The 20,983-nt window shown below is 31.9% G+C and overlaps 4 protein-coding genes across 5 annotated transcripts; 3 read left to right on the top strand and 1 right to left on the bottom strand.

Moving 5' to 3' along the window:
* The first annotated feature begins 16 nt into the window (after positions 1-16).
* LOC124490703 (cytoplasmic aconitate hydratase) lies at positions 17-4,496 on the top strand. The gene is given in 10 exon segments (XM_047053249.2): positions 17-472; positions 542-637; positions 698-895; positions 972-1,080; positions 1,329-1,760; positions 1,939-2,281; positions 2,283-2,915; positions 2,917-3,641; positions 3,708-4,164; positions 4,227-4,496. Coding segments are annotated over 10 exon segments (3,123 nt in total). The 5' UTR covers positions 17-459; the 3' UTR covers positions 4,344-4,496.
* On the bottom strand, positions 4,497-6,832 carry Prosalpha2 (proteasome alpha2 subunit). Its single transcript, XM_047053254.2, has 5 exons — positions 6,146-6,832; positions 5,931-6,092; positions 5,279-5,386; positions 4,877-5,214; positions 4,497-4,815 (listed from the first exon to the last, which is right to left on the bottom strand). Exons 1-5 carry the CDS (start codon positions 6,639-6,641, stop codon positions 4,564-4,566), a joined length of 1,356 nt encoding a protein of 451 aa, XP_046909210.1. The 5' UTR covers positions 6,642-6,832; the 3' UTR covers positions 4,497-4,563.
* Positions 6,833-6,927: 95 nt separating this feature from the next.
* Naxe (NAD(P)HX epimerase) lies at positions 6,928-8,290 on the top strand. Of its 2 annotated transcripts, none has more exons than XM_047053251.2 (3): positions 6,928-7,030; positions 7,245-7,464; positions 7,531-8,290. In XM_047053251.2, exons 1-3 carry the CDS (start codon positions 7,011-7,013, stop codon positions 8,038-8,040), a joined length of 750 nt encoding a protein of 249 aa, XP_046909207.2. In that variant the 5' UTR covers positions 6,928-7,010; the 3' UTR covers positions 8,041-8,290. The 2 variants fall into 2 exon arrangements, with proteins under 2 accessions (XP_046909207.2, XP_046909208.2); XM_047053252.2 differs by lacking the exon at positions 6,928-7,030 and adding an exon at positions 7,037-7,165.
* A 4,101-nt stretch (positions 8,291-12,391) lies between these two features.
* LOC124490732 (uncharacterized) lies at positions 12,392-20,042 on the top strand. The gene is made up of 2 exons (XM_075734440.1): positions 12,392-14,225; positions 18,932-20,042. Exons 1-2 carry the CDS (start codon positions 12,770-12,772, stop codon positions 19,732-19,734), a joined length of 2,259 nt encoding a protein of 752 aa, XP_075590555.1. The 5' UTR covers positions 12,392-12,769; the 3' UTR covers positions 19,735-20,042.
* The last annotated feature ends 941 nt before the right edge of the window (positions 20,043-20,983 follow it).

Below are 20,983 nucleotides of genomic sequence, written 5' to 3'. Positions count from 1 at the left end.
AGAACGTACGAATTTTTTTTATATCGTCAATTTGTCAATTTGTACATAGGAAAGGATAGTGATTATCAAGATTAAATTGTTCCTCTTATTTTTATAAATTTATCGCCCATATTTTTTGTTTTTGTATCTCTCTATTCGGTACATCCCAATAATAACAACAACAACTAATTGTTGAAATTGATTTTGTGGCAAAATATAGAGGAAAAACAACTTGTATTTGCCTCATTATTAAGCCACACTGTGCAACTAGTCATCCAACTAGATGCTCATTAACCATCAGCATTGTTGATTGTTGGAGACCAGTTTGCTTATATACACTGACATTTTCTCCTTGATCGATAATTTTCTACTCAAAAACTTGGTTCACTTGTACATTTGTTTTGTCTAAAATTTTTTTCCATTTTTTTTTTATTTTGGTTAATTCAAGTTAATCACTGCTAATTGATTTAAACATTAAAAATGTCGACAAAAGGTAAATATTTTAATTTTTCTAATGAATAAATTGAATAGAAATACTCATTGAATTATCTTTGATGAACAGAAAATCCATATGATTCACTGTTAATGAAAAATATCAATGTCGATGGCAAACAATATCGTTTTTATGATTTACCATCATTGAATGATTCACGTTATGGTATGTGTTTGATGTGCTGTGTCTGTCTATGATTATTTTCTCCCATCCATCAAACTATAGAAACATTGCCATTCTCAATTCGAGTACTATTGGAATCTGCATTACGTTCATGTGACAATTTTCATGTCAAACGTGAAGATGTGGAAAAAATTCTGGATTGGAAACAACAACAATTCAACAAAGTGGAAATACCATTTCGGCCAAGTCGTGTATTACTTCAGGATTTGACTGGCGTTGCTGCCGTTGTTGATTTTGCTGGTAACATTCTATTCATTATTCTAAAGTTCATTGATTCATTCATCATTCAAATGATTTTCATATAATCCATATTTAGCCATGCGAGATGCATTCAATGAACTAAAAGGTGATCCAAATGTAATCAATCCACTTTGTCCTGCCGATTTGGTTATCGATCATTCTGTACAAGTGGATTTCGCTCGAGTGTACGTATTTTATTCATTATCGGAAATTACAAATCCATCCTTCTATCTAAGAAACTTTTTGCAGTTTGCAACATTCACATTAACGCACATGTTTTTCAATTAATATTTTTTCATTTGAAACAAACGGCTTTTCATTCTGACCATTTATAATCATTATTATTGTTATTATGTAATGTATAACATCTGCTATTATAACATGCCAATATTTCCAATTTTTTCGCCTCGAAACAATCTTGAATGATGGATAGAAATCAACAGGTTTTACGTCAACAGAACTCAAAACAACAATCAAAAATGAAACATGAACATTCCAATAATATTGATCTATGTGATGACTGCCATAATTTGGGCTACTGTCAATATCAAGCTTCATTGATAAAAAGTCCTGTTCCATTACGGAATCCATCCTCATCATCGCCATCATTATCTTCTAATCATAATGATAATAATGATCCTCGATCGTCATCTCATCATCATAATCGTCATCATCATAATAATCGCACAAAATTACGTTCATCATACAATCAACAGAGTTATATTCCCGATATTGAGAATCTAACCATATCATCAATGCCACAATTTCATAGTGCCTCTTCCATAAATAATAAAGAATATTGTCCTCATCGTGATACTAAATTAAGAGATAAAAATTGTCCCTTCCATCGTCTAGTCTCTATTGGGTTGGAAACATTTTTATTTTGTTTTTTCAAACAATTTCCTACTTTTGTCTCTTTATTTAACTTTTGATTATTCACATGAATAGTTCTATTTAACATATCATTTTTTAATTTATTGTTTATGCTGAAATTGATCTCTATTTTTGTTTTATTTTTTTATTTTTGATTTTTCATTCAATAGTGCTGGTTCGTTGTCCAAAAATGAAGATCTTGAATTTCAACGTAATCGTGAACGTTTTGAATTCTTAAAATGGGGTGCAAATTCCCTAAAAAATACGATGATTATTCCACCTGGCTCCGGTATTTGTCACCAGGTCAATTTGGAATATTTGGCTCGTGTTGTGTTCAATAATGATGGTGGTCTATTGTATCCAGACAGTTTGGTCGGTCTCGATAGTCATACAACAATGATTAATGGCCTTGGTGTTGTTGGTTGGGGTGTTGGTGGAATCGAAGCCGAAGCTGTCATGTTAGGTCAACCGATTTGTATGGTTTTACCCGAAGTTATTGGCTATAAATTGACTGGGAAAATTGCCATCGTTCGCAACTTCCACCGATGTCGTTTTGACCATCACTAAATGTTTGCGACAAGTTGGTGTTGTTGGAAAGTTTGTAGAATTTTTTGGTCCCGGTGTTTCTGAACTTTCAATCGCTGACCGTGCTACCATTGCCAATATGTGTCCTGAATATGGTGCTACCATTGCTTTTTTCCCGCCCGATTCGACAGCGATGAATTATCTACAACAAACCGGTAGAGATGAACATGCCATCAAATATATTGAATCATATCTCAAGGCCATCAAATTATTTCGCAATGATTATAATGATGCTGGTGAAGATCCAACCTATACACAGGTCTGTGAATTAGATTTGAGCACTATCAAAATCAGTCTGAGTGGACCGAAACGACCACAAGATCGGGTACCGGTGGATGAAATGAAAAAAGATTTTGAACAATGTTTGCTTGATAAAGTTGGTTTCAAAGGATATGGCATTGCACCGGATGCATTAGAGAAATCAATGGCATTCAATTTTGAAGACAAACAATATGTTCTATCACATGGATCGGTTGTCATTGCGGCCATCACTTCATGTACGAATACAAGCAATCCTTCGGTAATGTTGGGCGCTGGTTTATTGGCCAAGAAAGCGGTGGAAAAAGGGACTGACCGTCAAACCATACATCAAAACAAGTATGTCACCTGGTAGCGGTGTGGTCACTTATTATCTTCGTGAATCTGGTGTCACTCCATATCTGGAAAAACTTGGTTTCGATATCGTTGGCTATGGTTGTATGACTTGTATCGGTAATAGTGGACCATTACCACAAGAAGTTGTTGAAGCCATTGAAAAAGGTGATTTAGTTGCTTGCGGTATTTTATCGGGCAATCGAAATTTCGAAGGCCGTGTACATCCCAACACACGGGCAAATTATTTAGCTTCACCATTATTGGTTGTTGCTTATGCTATTGCTGGTACCGTGAGAATTGATTTCGAAACTCAACCGATCGGATTCGATAGTTCGGGTGGCAAAATATTTCTCCGTGATATCTGGCCTTCACGGGAAGAAATTCTCCAAGTTCAACAACGATCTGTTATTCCGGCTATGTTTAAAGAAGTTTACTCGAGAATCAAAACTGGAAATGAACGATGGAACAGTTTGAAAGCTGTCGAATCTTTGCTCTATCAATTTGATCCGAATTCGACTTATATCAAAAAACCACCATATTTCGATGGAATGACCATTGAATTACCGACAATCAAGCCTATTAACAATGCTCGAGTCTTGCTTTATCTAGGTGATTCGGTTACTACCGATCATATTTCTCCGGCTGGTTCGATTGCCCGCAATAGTCCTGCAGCCAAATATCTGATGGAACGAAGGTTGGTTTAACAGTGAATTATAAATGTTCCGATTTTATAATTTTTTGTTTCCCATTGTTTATTTAGCATCCAACCTTCTCAATTCAATTCGTATGGATCACGAAGAGGCAACGATGCCATCATGGTTCGTGGAACTTTTGCTAACATTCGATTGGTGAACAAGTTTATGTCGAAACCGGGACCCCAAACCATACATATTCCAAGTGGTCAAGAATTGAGCATATTTGATGCTGCTGAACTTTATCGAAAAGAATCGATTCCGTTGATAATCTTGACTGGAAAAGATTATGGCTGTGGATCCAGTCGTGATTGGGCTGCCAAAGGTCCATGTTTGCTTGGAGTTCGAGCCATTATTGCTGAAAGTTATGAACGAATTCATCGAAGTAATTTGGTGGGCATGGGAATAATGCCATTGCAATTTTTAAATGATCAAAGTGCCGAATCCCTTGGTCTAACTGGGCGTGAAATCTTTTCGATTGACATTCCGACCGAATTGATGCCACGACAGAAAACAACTGTTCATGTAAGTTTGATATAAACAATAATAAATAAAGACATTTGTTTAATTCATTCTTTCCATGCTAGGCTGATGGTAAAACATTCGAGGTCATCATGCGATTTGATACCGAAGTTGAATTGGAATATTTCAAAAATGGTGGCATCTTGCAATATATGCTACGACAATTATTGAAAAAGACATAGAAATGCTTTAACCTATGTTCGTGAATGAAAATGAAATGGATTCGATATTATTTCATTCATAATTAACCAAATGACAAATGTCCAATTTATGCCTTATTTTTTTAAGTTATCATAGAAATGCATTTTCTAATAAAATTTAATGAGCATACAAAATGAACTTTTTTTCATATTTATTTCATAAAATTTATTTTTATTAATAATAAAAATTGATACAACTCCACTAGGCAATGGTTGCCAGATAATCTCTCACTTCGGACGGTGATAAACGTTTGAAGAAGCCATTTCTGTTACAAATACCAATTTCAATATTATCTTGGGTCATTTGTCCTTCAAATGATTCTTTCAATGTTAATATTGCCGTTTGAATGGCATCCTCTAATTCAAGATCTTCACTATATCTTTTCTCCAGAAATGATTTACCATTTACGTGATTTTTTCCCAATGCTGTTGCTTTCCATGCAAAATAAGCACCCTTTTAAGGAAAATCGAGATTTGTGAATAATTAATCATTGATAAACATTATTTTCACTTACAGATGGGTCGCATTGAAACAAATAGGGACGATCACCATCCCAACCGGCAATCAATAAAGAAACACCAAATGGACGAACACCGCCAGATTGGGTATATTCTTGCATAATATGAGCAACACGTTGAACTAATTGCGTGGTCGGAATCGGCTCCGAATAGATAAGAAAATACTCTTGGGCAATTTTCCTTGCTTTACGTACAAGTAAACGATAATCAGGGCCCATACCGGAATAAATCATTCCAATATGATCGGTTACTTGTTCCACTTTATATAGACTATGTTCTTCGGTGAGAATGGAATTAGCTTTCTTTTCAGTAGCCAACACCACTCCATTCATCGCTAAACATAGGACAATTTTTGATAATTATTATCGGACAATACAATCATGAACAATCAAACAAACCTTTGATTCCAACTGAAGGAGCTCCGGCAGCAACAGCAGCTAAGGCATATTCAATTTGTACCAATTTTCCCGAAGGACTAAATACAATCAAAAATTTTTCATCAACATCTTCATCTTGTAACAATTTCTCAATCAATCTTTATAACTCACCTAAATGTTGTCAATGAAAAACTATAACGTTCACTGGCCATGATTTTGAATTATGATAAAAAATAATGGACAAAAACAATTTTAAAATTGTCAAGTGACAAAACCAACACTTCAATAAAAAAATAGAATAGTAGCGTGAATGATTCGGCAAAACTATAGTATTGACTATATTGACATTAATGGTCCAAAATTTTTGTTCATCACATACAATCAAAAGATGGCGTTAGATGTATTCACTGATGTTAACTTTGAAAATTTAGAAATGGGTTTTTCTTATTATTCCTCTTAGCAAACGATCATTATTATCAATGACTTATATAAATGAAACATAATTTGATGATCCAGTATTAAATATTATTATTATTATAAACATATAATGTGAAATAATGATGTTGTTTGAGGTTGGGTGTGAGAAAGAAAGTGAATAGAAAAAAATACCAAAATTACATCATCATATGAGATCCAGCAGTGTTCATGTATGAATCTAAATCTTGATCCAAACTTTCAACCGTGACTCGAGAATTATTATTTTTCCTTGAAACTTGACGTCCACCTCGAATTCGACGATTCGATGAACCGATATTCATATTGATCGGTCGATTCTTAGACCTAAATATTCGTGTAGGCTGACGCATTACTTTCGTTTGATTCTGGAGATTGATTCCTAAAATGATCATAAAAAATTATCTGCCACTTTAGAAGAAACTTTGAACTTACGTCGATTGGATTTAAGTGTCTGTGCCAGGCCAAGTCGTTGAGTTATTGGTTTTCGTCCTAATCGGTTCTTAATACTACCCGTAACTGAGTTACCATTTCGACGAATCGAATTGCTAGATTGTAATCCTATTCGATTTAGAATACTTGGTTTGTTTGCCATTCGTTTATTATTGATGATGGGAGTATTGTTTGCCTGTTGTACAATAGGTAAATTAACAAACATCTTGGTATTCTGTTGCAATTCTTCCATCAATTGAGCATTGGTTGCCATCTGAAGTACTAATCGTCGATTTCGTTCGGATCCTTGTTGAAGAAGAGCTCGTGGACGATCATTACGAGAAACAGTGCCATTGAAATTTTTCATCGGTCGAACAAGTTGTTCACTAGGTGATTCGATTGATGGATTGACCATTATTTTACGTGTTTGTTGTTCTTGTCGTATCAATTTAAAACGATCACTCAATGTAATACGTGTGCCAACTTTAGATCGGTCCATTTTGTATCCGTAATATTACTAGACAAGTCAGAATTGACAATCGAAAATTTTGAAACTATTTATAATGAATGTCGATAATGAGTGATAAAATTCCAACAGGATTCAATTTGAACCAACAAAAAAAATCGGCGTGTTTTCACACATCTAAATAAAACTCGTTTCTACGATTAACAAACACACACACTGATGTTGATGTGAAAAACATGGATGGAAACAACAATAGACTCGAATGATGATGATTAATGCAAATAATCGTTCAGAGATGGCATGCGTTTGCAATGTTTCTGTTTACATATCAAATTGTGTTTGGTGATATTTTCTTGAAAAAAAAAAATTTATTTTTCTTGTATTCGATTTGCAAATAAAATTATGAAAATGAAATTCTTAAGGTTTGTTTTTGTTAAATTAATTAATAGAAGAATCGATCAAAAATTTGTATGGTCCTGTCATTCAAATTCAACAACAGATATGTTGATGAAACGTTTTCTTTTCAATGATAGTATTTGTCGAATAAAATTTCTTAGGTTTGAAATCTAATAATGAAATTCATTTCTTTTTTTTTTGTTGAAATATTCTTTCTCATTCTTTCTTTTTTTCTCATAGCCAAACAGAAGCTATAAATTTTGATCAAGAATTATTCAATGAATATCAATTTAGTGTCGATCAATTGATGGAACTTGCCGGTCTATCGGTTGCATCTGCTATTTATAAATCTGGATCTTTGGATCCTATTTACAAACCGCCCGGTCAGGTATTGGTTGTATGTGGTCCCGGTAATAATGGTGGTGATGGTCTAGTGGCAGCTCGTCATCTAAAACTTTTCGTAAGTAATCAAACAGCTGAATTGAATGGTTGCACAGTAATACTTTTTTAAAAATACTATTCAAAGGGTTATAATCCAGTCATTATTTATCCGAAACAAGGAAAAGGACAACTATTTGTAAATCTTGTTAATCAATGTAAACGAATGGACATTGAATTCATTAACAATGTTGATAAATTAGATTCGTATAAATTGATTGTGGATGCTTTGTTTGGTTTTAGCTTTAAACCACCATTACGTGCTGAATCACGACCAATATTGGAAAATTTATCCCGAATTGATCATCAAAATAAAAGATTGATTTCGATTGATATACCAAGTGGTTGGCATGTCGAACATGGACCATCGTCATCGTCATCATCCGAAAATGATACCAATGGTCAATCATTAACACCAATCATACAACCAGATTGTCTAATATCATTGACAGCACCGAAAAAATGTGCACAACATTTTCGTGGATCACTACATTGGTTGGGTGGCCGTTTTGTACCACAATCATTGGCACAAAAATATCAATTAAATTTACCCGAATATTCTGATGCTGAACAATGTTTGTTGCTCTCTTCCAAATGAATTTTGAAAATCAAATTATTGATAATGATGATGATTATGTTAATCATCATTTCGATAAATTTAGAACATTAAAACAGACACACACAATTTGAATTCAATTACCATTAATTACGAACCAATTATCAGAAATTAATCAATTAATTGATTGAATGATTGATTAATCTATTGAGATTGGTCATGATTAATGAAATGATCGTAAAATTAAATTTATTACAAAAAAAATGAAAATGAAAACAAAAACAAAATAAAAGCTTGAAACATTTTGGAATGCGCATGACATTTTTTTTTGCTACCATTATTTCTACTAGAATAAAGGCGTGGCTTTCATCATGAATTCCACCTATATAACAAACCGGTGGTGTGAATGTTGGCTTTTTTTTTTTTTTGGTTTTACTATAGTGGTTGTTGTTTCTATCCAATCAGATTTTTAGTTATAAACGGGTTTTTGTTTTGTTTTGTTTTCATTGAATACAGAATAACTGCTACCATCAATATATATGGTGGTTTTTATTTTCAAAAAAAAAAAAAAAAAAAAAAACGGGCAAACAAAATAATGGCGAATTCGTATGTGATGATCAATTCTCAAATTTTTTGTTGTTGTTGTTGTTGTTCATCATTGATTGACAACAAATGGTATATTATACAATGTATATTTTATTTGTCATTTAATACGACCTGATGATCTGATGATAATTTTTGATTTGGTTTTTTTTCCAATCATTATAATGACGATGATGATGATTATGATTTTCAAACACAATTTTCACATCATCATGGTGTTTAGCCACCCTTTTTTTTTTTCACAATTGTCAATGACAATTATGAAAAACAAACAATGATGATGATCCAGAGAAAAAAAAATGATCCGATAACAAACAAGTCGAAAATTCAATGTGAATGAATGTGCAAACAAAAGATAAACAACAAGAAAACAAAATTTACATATAATAATTATTTATGCCAATCATAATTAGTCACATAATTTTTTTTTTGTTATTATCATCATCATTTGTAAAAAAAAGATAGGTAAAATCTTGTGTAGTGTTAATGGATAACTACCGCTTTGACAAAATGTTGCCAAAAATTATTATTGTTCATAGCCGGTTTTTGTGTTTTTTGTCTTTTTTTTATTGTCATTTTTTTTTGTTTGGCATCAAAAGATGTTCAAATCAAGAAATTATCACTTCATTCTGCATGTGTGTGTACGATGATCTATGAATTTAATTAATCCAAGTTATGAGTAATAGAGTGGTAATTTTTCGTTTTTATCTAATTTTTGTCATGAAAATCAAAATAAAAAAAAATTCATTCAATTTACAATTTCAATTGCTCTTAGGGTCAAAAAGACAAAATTCTTGTTCAACAACTTTTTTTTTCGTTCAACAATAACCTGGACTTTTATCAAAAAAAAAAAAAAAAAAAAGAAATGACAACTGTATCAATCGAATAGATAGATAGAGAGAGGGAAACATATCAAGATGTTAGAATTTTTTACGACATTTAAATACGCTGTCGAAATTTGTTGTTGTTGTTGTTATTGTCAGTGTTTGTGGTTAAATTGAATGATCATTGATCATTGGTGATGATGATGATGATGAGGTTTTCGTAGCACTTTTATTGTCATCATCATCATCATATACTTTAAGAATTTCAAAAATGAATTACATACAAGTAAAAGAAAAACCAAATGATTGTTGGAACATCCACTTGATGACTGCTACAACTAAATACAGAAAAATTATTCTATCATTACCAACTACTACTACTACTACTACCATCAATTTTGGAATTTATGATACACCACACATGTAATCATTATGGCTAATCGAATTGATATTTGAATGTTGAAAATTTCAATTCATTCAAATAAGAATGGCTATATATATATCTGGTTGTTTTAAATCAATGAATGAATGAATGAATAAAATATTTGGGTGGAGCCATATTCAGAATATTGAGAGGTAGTTGTATTTGCTACAATAACAGTAGCAGAACAACAACAACAACAAAAAACAACAGAATTCAACAATGGCCAACAAACTAAAGACTAAAAAAAAACTTCAACAAACAAACCAACCAAACTAACTGAAATTCAAATTCAAACAGAGGTACATAGGGAGAGAGATAGAGAGAAGAAAGAGAAACAGGGAGTGTAGATGCACCAAAACCAAACAAAACACACACACACATAAAGTGTGGCTGGTTGTATTAGCTATTGAAACATTGAAAATCATTCAAATTTGAAATTCAAATCTCATCATCATCATCATTTAAGAAATGTTAGTATATATGTGTCTCATTGGTAAATGTTTCGGGATTGTTTTTTTTTAATTTTATTTTATTAGCATTTTTCATGATCATCAACATCAAAATCAACGCTTGCTTTTTGGTTCACATTTTTTTTTTTACTTTTTGCTACACACACAGATACACACGTATGTTTTTTTTTCTCCGGTTGTGCTACGGATTATTATTACCATCATTTTATTATCATCATTAACGACGACGACGACGATGAATAAACAACGGCAAACAACGAATATCTGAACATAATATTATTATATGATGATGATGATGATGATGTTATGAAGATTGGTGTTGTTGTTGATGTTGATGTTGTTTTTTTTTCTTCCCCATCATTCTGGTATGTGTTGTTACTGTTGTCTGCTGGTTGGTTGGTTGATTGGTAGTGATGTAGTTGATTCAGACCATGAGATCATCATCATTGAATCGAAAAATGAATTGATGTATCCCATTGATTTGTTTGCTTGTTCATCATCATCGATTCATTTGATGGTTGATTTCATAATGTTGGTGGATGATTATTTGGATACCCAGTATCTTTTTCCTATTTGATAGTTTCATAGTTGTTAACATAAAATACCCAAATCCCACAGAAACATACAGCTGCCATGTTTTTCAATGTGGTTGGTTCAATTTATTTCAATTCAAAGTTCTGTTTTGTTTTGTAGTTTGGTTTCGTTGAATTCTGTGAACACACAGACAAACACACACACGTTTTTCGTTTTTCATTTCATTTCATTTCAGTTTTTTTTTATATTGCGCATCCAAAATAAAACCTGAAAATGAAATGATTTTTTCTCTTTCTCTCTCTTTTTGAATTTTGTTGTTGTTAAAAATCACTAATAATCTTTGAATCCAATATTAACAAGATTGTGCTGCGCAAACTCGAACAATTTTCTTTTTCTTCATCATCATCATCATCGTCAAACATAAAACACACACACACACAAACACAGCAACACGAAAGCCAACGAGAATCATTCAGATGATGATATGATACGAATATAAACGTACACATAGAGAGAAAGAGATTTTCACACCCACAATTTTTTTTTCTTTCTGATGATCATGATGAGATGAACTTAAGTGTTTTTTTTTCTCGATACATGTTTTTTTATATTTGATCATGATGATGATGTAATAAAAAAAAAAATTTTTTTTCATTTTATTTTATATATTCGTATTTATTATTGTCAATAATAATAATTCTTTACAATTTTCTTGTTTCTTGTTTTTGCTATTTTACGACAATCGACCAAAACCGATTTATAATATCATTTCGTTTCGCAAAACATAACAGCAGCCACAGCAGCAGCAGCAACAAAATTAGTGTCGATATAGTGAAAGTGATGATAATAATAATGTTTACGATGATGATCATAATAATAATGATGATGATGATGATGATGATGATGACCTGTTAAAATAGCCGTTAAAAGGATTTTATTCATCATAATTTCATTATCAATTTGGTCATCATTATCATCATCATCATCATTTGGAGCTCCTCCCAACTATCATCATCATCATCATTTTGTTGATAATTATTTCATCAATCATTTGATTTTCAACAATTTATATTCTTTCTCTCTCTCTCACTCCTTGTGTATGATTTTTATTATTCAACATTTGAAAAAAAATATATAATTTTTTTATTGTTGTTGTTGTTGTTGTTGGTTGTTTCAAATTCAGTTTTATTTTCCTTGAAAAAAAAAATAAAAAATTCAATGAATGATCATCATCATCATCATCAAAATTCTGGTTCATGTGTGTGTGTGTGTGTGTGTATTACTTCTGTTTATTATGATTATTATTTTTGAATGTTTCTTCTTTATTTTATAATTCACATAAAGTTTGTTTTTTTTATGAGTGTGTGTATTTGTGTGTGTGGTCATCAACATCACCGTTATTATTACTTTCCCTCATAATACACACACACACACACACACACATTGTGTCAACATAAATCCACAGTGATTTAAGAGAAATTTTTTTTTTAGTGTATCCATCAAACAACAACAACAACAACAGTAGCAATTAATAACAATTTTTATGATTCTAATGTCTTAATCATAATCATAATCAATCACATAAATGATAATAATTTGTGTGGTCATCGTATCAAATTTGAATGAATGTGAATGAATCAACCATCAATATGTTTGTGTTTATATAATAATAACTGTTGTTTGTTGCCGACAAAGTTCAATGTGTCTGCCAATGTGTGTGTGTGTTTATGTTCATGTTTGAACTAAAAAAAACAATGATTGATTTTGTTTTCAAAAATTCGACAGATTCTGTAAAATAAAACTGAAACAAAAAGCTTATGAATGTAAAATAGTAATCGACCACCAACAAGGATTATCACCAATTATTTTTGTTCAAACAAACAACAAATGAAAACAACAAAAGATCTCTGTTAAAAATGCGTTCAATTTCCAATGAATCTCAATTACAACATCAGACTGGCCTGGGCGTTGGTAGTAGTTCTTCTGCTGCCGCAGCAGCTACTGCGGCTGCTGCTGCAGCTGCAGCAGCAGCTGTTGGTGGTGGTGGTGGTCTTGCATCAACGATTACAGCAACCAATTCGCCAATATGGTCATCATCATCATTAACACCAAGTGGATATGATTTTGATATCTATAATACCTCAACATCATCATCAACAATAAATGGTTCGCATTTATTAACAAAAAATAATTCATTATCAAATCAATTAATTGATAGTTATTCATCGTCTTCATCAACAACCGGAAATGGAATCTCAACCCAAGGAGGCTCAAATAATAATAATAATGTCAATGCAAATAATAGTCACTTGAATTCATCATCATCATCTGCTGCTGCTGCTTATTCATCATCATATGGATCATATGGATCCACAACAAATGAAACAGCGGCAGCTACCGCATTAGCTGTTGCTAGTCGTAAACAAGCGGCTAATATTGGTATCAATAATACATCATCATCATCATCATCATTTAAATCTGCATCAACATCATCATTCTGGTCAAATTCATATGATTCAACAACAATGATTAATGGTGGTGGTGGTGGTGGCGGCCCTAATATGGCATCAAGTGGTTCTTTATCAACAAATCCATCACCACATTCTCATCATCATCCATATGCATCACCACATGGACATCCACATCCACATCATCATCATCATCAAATGGCAAATGATCCATTTGCATCGTTTGCTGCAGCGGCTGCTGCACATCATGCCGTAAATCATGTGGCAGCCGCATCAGCTGCATGGTGTGGCTATCCAAATCCTTATCATCATTCACATCATTCTCATCATCATCAATCAACAAGAAATGATCATCATCTTTATGGATTAAAAACGGATACATCGAATGAACATCATCAACATCATCATCTATATGGATTAAAAGCGGAACCACCGGAAACACAACCATCAACATTTACAATGGATCCAAATGTTACGGTTATATCACCTTATCATACGGCTATGCAACGTATGGCAGCCGCTGCTACTACACAGTCAACAACAGTCAATAATCATTCATCTGATCATCATAATCATCATAATAATAATCATCATTTACATACTAATCAACCACCACCATTACCAGTACCACCATCATCATGGTCACCAAATGGATCATCATCACAGAATGGACAACATAATAATGATCATTGTAATCATACAAAATCAATATCAACATCGCCAAATATTGTTACAACAATCGATCAACAACAACAACAACAGGCAACAAATTCAAATGATAATTCAACAACTAATATGAATGGCGATAATAATAATAATAATAATAATAATGACAATGATGAAAATCAAACCAATATCAACAACAACAACAACAATAACAACAATAATACGACATCTAATTCAGGTAATTTCTTTTGTATTGATTAAAAAAAAAATTAACAACAGAATGTGATGAGAAGAAATAATGAAACTGTCATGATGTGATGATGAATTATGGCATCATATCACATCACCATGATTTTTAATCTTGAAAAAAACCCTTTTTTACCATTTCCATTATTATATTCAATTTGGTGGTGGTCTCTGTCCACCATTTTTTTTTTTGTTATCATATACCCATGTTTGATAATCATGCATTTTTGTTTTGATTTGGCATCTGTCTGCCTGCTGCTGCTGATGCTGCTCTTTTGACCATATTGTGTGTGTGCGTGGTAATGCAACTTGGATAACTTCGTTTACCTTTTAGTCTTGAATGTTGTTGTTGTTGTTGTTTTTTTTCTTGTCTTTTTTTTCGTGATTATATTCACTCCCCGCAGGGCTTTACCACAAATATATATAGCGTCTATAGAGTCTGGCCGACGACGATGAGATTATGTCGTTGAAATGTTGTTCATTTCTTTCTTTCTTATTGCTGCTGCTGCTGATCATGGGAATCATTTCTTCATCGAGGTTTTTTTTTATTTATTTTTTTTTCTTGGCTGATCATCATGATCATGATGAAGGTTAGAAAATGGCAGCAGATGTTGTTTTTGTTGTTGTTGTTGTTGTTGTTATTTGTTTGATTGAGATTGGCCATGTTCAATTTATTTTTTCATTTGATGATTAGATTTTGAAAATTGAAGAAAATCTAAAAATGTTTGTTGTTGTTCACTATCATTCAGAGCATTATAGAGTTTGTTTTGAACGTTCGTCGATAAGCAACGGCTATTATTAAGGACAGTGAAGCCAACATTTTCATTTGGTTTTCGATTCGATACAATACCGGGTTTGTGTATTTGATATATTGATTTTTTTTTGGTCATCAATGATGCTTCATTATGATGTTTTTGTTGGAATCAAAATTTTCATTTTTTATGATTCAATTCTGTTGTTGGTTTTTTTTATTGGTTATTCTGTCCATTTTTTGATGTGACAATGATGTCTCTCTGGCTTGCTCTCATTGTGGTGTGTCACCATCATTCATTCATTTATTCATTCATTGCCTCATAATATATAAGTGCGTTAGATGTGAAATATAAAATGGAAAATAAAAGGAAAAAAAATTTATTATTCATTTAACAACATTGAATAAAAAAAAAAACAACCACACACACACAATGATACAAAAAAGGAAAATAAATGATCATCATGAATGAGGAAAAAGGAAATTTTTTGTTTGTTGTTGTTGTTGCAACATTGAAACAATGAAATTATTGGTGAATATAAATCAATAAAAAAAACAAACAAACAAACAGCAACAGGAACAACAAAAAAAAGAGTTTATGATTCAATTTGTAGGGGCATGTGTGTGTGTTTTTTGATCAGAATTTTGACATTTTTCACTCAATTTTCTCATTATCTTAGTAAGAAAAAAAGAATGATGGTAATGATCTGATGATCTGACATTGACACTGATACACACTAAGCCCGTGGTTATTTGGGTGCAATGATCGGAATTTCGTCGTCGTCGTCCGGGAATAGATAAACTTGATATTTTCACACAATCAACATTTTCTTTTATATCTGTAATGTTTATGTTTATTTTCGCTGAACTGAATGATCATGATGATGATCATTAGCGATTTAAATGTTGTAAATTACGATTATTATCAACAACAAAAACAACAACAACAACCTAATCATCAAATTGATCAAATTTAAAAATAAAAAATGTTTCCATTTCAAGTTGATAATTCAATGTATGTATGTATATAAAAACTAATTAATTTACGATTAACGATCAATCAGTGGTGATGATCAAAATGATGTTTTTTTTATTTTTCTCTCTCTCACCATTTCTCTACATATATAAATTTTAAAGAATGAAAAAGGATTATTTTGATCCAGAAAAAAAACGGAAAGGTAAAAATCAAGTGAATGGAATTCATCATCAGGATTATGATCATGATCATCATCATCATAACTACATAATCTGGTAGTCTGATCATGTCTTGTCATTCTCATATCATCATTGTTTTTTTTTGTTTTTGGTTGTCCCCTGCATAAAGGTCGTAAAATACACCATCACCACCACCATTACCGCATACAATATAATGATATTAGATTGTATAAAAAAAAGTTTTGAAAATTTTCATTCGCAGGTCATGTAGGCGGTCATCTGTATGTGTGTGTGTATATGATGACAACCAAAGCCATCATCACCATTTGAGATAAATAAAATGGACGAGAAGCAACCAAAAAAAAAATTGTAGATAAGACCAACGACGAACGAAAAAAAATACATTTACAAGATTTCGTTGATAATAGTCAATTGACAACGGTAGAAATCATCATCATCATCATGATGATCCATCATCAACAACAACAACAAGCCAACTGGCCAGGTCAAATGTCGATGGAATTTATGTTTTACCCCCCAAAAAACAAAACAAAAAAACAGAATTGAATTGAATGTGTGACTATGGCCAATCGTCACATTCAATGTTCATGGTTTTTTTTGCTTTGTTTCGTTTTTTTTCTGGTATAGAAACCAAAACATGACACTAGTATGAATCTGGAATGGTGCATATTTCCAATTTAACAAATTCTATTCGTATATTTTCATTTTGCCCAAATATTTGCCATGGATTAATTTTATTTTATGAGTTTTTTTTTCTTCTTTTTTTTCTCCTCCATCATTCTCTGACTGCTTGCTTGGTTGACTGGCTGGCTGTTTGGTTGGTTGGAAAGCTATCCACCACCATGCATGAATGGAATGAATGAATAAAATGTTTGGCTGGTTTTAAATGAATGAGAGATGATGATATGAAAAAGAAATAGAATGAGAATGAGAATGAGAATGTGAATGGATGGATGGATGGATGGCAGCCATTTGCAAATTTTAGTCATTTTTTATGACCTTCGCGTGGTCTATTAGCTTTTTTTCTGTTCTGTTTCGTTTTTTTCCTTCTTCTTCTTCTTCAATTTTCTTGCTGATGTTTATGTTGCTGTTGCTGTAGTTCTGTCTTCATTCAGCAAAAACAAAAAAAAAAAAACAAAAACGAAGATTCAATTGTCTGGTTGATGTGTGTTTACATGTATGCATGTAAGGCAATAATAGACAACCAGAAAAAAAACTGTACACAATCAACAACAGACACACACACACACACACACAATGTATGTGATGGGATTGTTGTTGTTGTTGTCATATCAAAATTCCGTTTCCACATTTTGTTTTTTGGATATTCAGTTCTATAGCGGAGAAATGTTCAAATCTGGTGAATTCAGTTTTCATTTTCAACTATAATGTAGAATATATAAATATTTGTCCAATGATTGAACACACCAAATATTTTGATTACCAATCAATGGAGACAACAACAACAACAACAAAAAAAAAAAAATTCCATTAGGAAAATTAGATTCTCTTTTCATGAAATAAATGAGAAAAAAAAATGTCAACTAGAATCGAATCAAAATAGACAACATTCTATAGGGACCATATCGTAATTATTTTTTTTTTTTACAATTATTCGTCTCAAATTCATAGAATAATTGGATCCAAGGAAAACATGCAGAGAGCGATATATAGAGAAAACAACAATGAAAATGAATGAATATGATAACCAAGATGAAAACAGATCATAAAAGTTTTTTTTTCGCTTTCAAATTTTCTTCGTTTATTTTTATTGGTTCACAAATTTATTTCTTCTGACATAACATTTATATAAGATGTAGATTAATGCATACACAAACACGCGTGTATCAAACGTTTTGTTGTTGTTGTTGTTTGAAAGAATTTTGTTGTTGTTGTTGTCGATCCAAAAATAGAATATTGCCAATTGGGTGGCAATGTTGTTGTTATTTGAATGAAAATCAAACATTTTCATCTCTGATGAATGATATGAAGAAGAAAAAAAAACAGTTCTACAATTTGACAATTTAGGAAAATCAAAAGTCCGAAAAGAGAGAAAAAACGAACGAATTTCAAACAAGAAACAATTTAAAGCCGTTCAGGAATTATTATTCACATCGAAAAAAAACAAGACAAGAAATGATGACCAGACCCTATGAAGCAATAAAAAAAAAATTTTGAAACGAATTGGTTTGAAGCTTTTTGGAAAATAAAATTTTTCAGATTGTTGTTGTTGTTGTTGTTGTTTTCGTTGTTTTATACATGAATTGTTTCACATTTTTTTTCTACCATATAATCGCCATAAAAACATTTGGATTGAATTGTGGAACAATAACAACAACAAGATGACCCGAATGCATGATATGATGGGTCAAAAATCCCAAAAATAGATTGGCGGCTTTTTTTTGCAATTTGTTTGTTTGTTTGTCTATTATTGCATAATCATAACAGTGGCTATAAGGGACATGTCCATCTTTATGACCATCGGTCACCTAACTACAGCCATCATGGTCATGACCTCTCTAGGTCATCGATGACAAATCAAAGTTGAATCACATTCATTGTGTCAAACATTGTGTGTGTGTGTGTTTGTATTGGCCGGTAATAAAATGAAAATTCGCTTTTTTTCTGGCAATTTGCAGGAGCAAAAATGTTTTTATTACAATTTCTCTAATTGGTATTATATAATTCTAATAATAATTTCATTGTCATTCGTTTCGTTTCGTTTTCCAAAAAAAAAAAAAAAAAAAAAATTTCAAACAAACACCATTTAGTATCATCAGGAGGTGAAACATCATTGATAACAGCAGCAAACCATCCCAACCAACACCAACACCACCACAACCACCACCAACACCATCATCATCATGCAGCTGCAGCGGCAGCCGCTGTACTTCAACATCAGGTTGCATTATTACATCAAGCGGCAGCTACAACAAATTCAATTGCCGCTAATCACCATCATCATCATCATCCGCATCATCATATGGTTACAGGTGATCGTTTAGAATGGCCAAATGGTAATACAACCAGTGGATTAATACCTACTGCCGGTAGTTTGAATCATCATCATCATCCTCTTCATCATGAACATTCAAATGCACATCCATTACATCATTCACATCATCATCATCATCATAATCATACATTACATCAATCGATGAATAATTTTCCACATCATCATATGCATCATCATTCAACATTGATAAATTCAAATTCAAATACAGCTAGTTCAACAAATCAACAAGCAACAACACCATCATCATCATTATCATCAACAACATCATCATCAGCTATAACGGCATCTGTGACACCAATGAATAACAACAACAACAACAGTAGTGGTGGTGGTGGTGGTCATATATCAACAAGAAAAAAACGTAAACCATATTCTAAATTTCAGACATTAGAATTGGAAAAAGAATTTCTATTCAATCAATATGTATCGAAACAAAAACGTTGGGAATTGGCACGTAATCTGAATCTAACTGAAAGACAAGTAAAAATATGGTTCCAAAATCGTCGTATGAAGAATAAGAAAACCATACAACGTAATTCGGAACGTAACAGAAATTGAACCGGACAGAATTTTTATCATTTTTAAAATATAATCATCATCATCATCACCATTATTATTATTTATTTATTCAATTGAATCATCCACTTAGATTTATCCAGTCTTTTATCCCTTTCCATATAATCATTTATGTACGATTATTAGATTGGATATTGTATTCTGTAGATGGAAACCATTTTGTAGAATTGAAATTCAAACACACAAGAAATTAATGAATGAATGAATGATGATGATGAGCATGATTCCATTTTATTTCTTATCTACTATTGTAAATACATTTATTGATTGATTGATTAGAATAAATTCGCTCATTATTGGCGTTTGTGTTTGTGTTTTTAAATCATTATTATATGGAAATAAAAATTGGCTTCTATAATCGATCACTTTTAATCATCATAATATTGGTGATGATGATTAAACACTAATTATATAACTAATTTACAAGTTTTATATGTCACAAAATAAAAACACACACACAAACATACACATCATCGATAACGTTATCCATTATCAACAACATTAATGGTCATTATTATTATCATTATATATAACCAAGGTTTATTTCGATCAGATAAATAATCAATCTTAATGATCATTAACATTATCATTATAGCATTTTCGTTTGGAAATTCTTTAATTTTATGTCCAGAAATTTTTTTTCCCCAAAAGATAAGATTTGTTTCGTTCTACACCATCAAATCACAATGATATATACACCTCATATGAAAGCAAAAAACCGATCGACCTCACACACAGAGACAAATCAAAACCATGAATTGTTTTAATCAATTGTTGTTGTTGTTGTTGAATTCAGATTAAAATTCTTTCAACAACAACAAAAAACAACAAAAAAACACGAATTAAATGACATCTCCATCATTGAAATTGAATTCATCTACACCACAGAAACAACAACAACAAAAAAATCGAGTATATAGAAAAACGACGACAACAACAACAACAACAAATTATTTATAGTGTCAATTTTTTTCAGTAACGAAATAATGTAGAAGAAGCAATGATGAATAGTAGTAGACAAACAAACAAACAACACACACACACGCAACCATCTATATAATGCGGCTAAATACGTACAGCAACAACTCGACCAATGAAGTGCGTGTTTTCAACCAATTTTTTTTTACCCCTGTTAATTCAATGAAATAGAGGTGTGGCTAGCTTGGTAAGAAAAAAAACCCCATGCAAACAATGGCACTATGGTTGTTGTTGTTGTTGTTGTGTTGCACAT

Source organism: Dermatophagoides farinae, chromosome 10 (assembly GCF_024713945.1).
Source record: "Dermatophagoides farinae isolate YC_2012a chromosome 10, ASM2471394v1, whole genome shotgun sequence".
Lineage (NCBI taxonomy): Eukaryota > Metazoa > Arthropoda > Arachnida > Sarcoptiformes > Pyroglyphidae > Dermatophagoides > Dermatophagoides farinae.
Note: the sequence above shows the minus strand (reverse complement) of the source record. Positions and strands in the feature narration are given on the sequence as shown.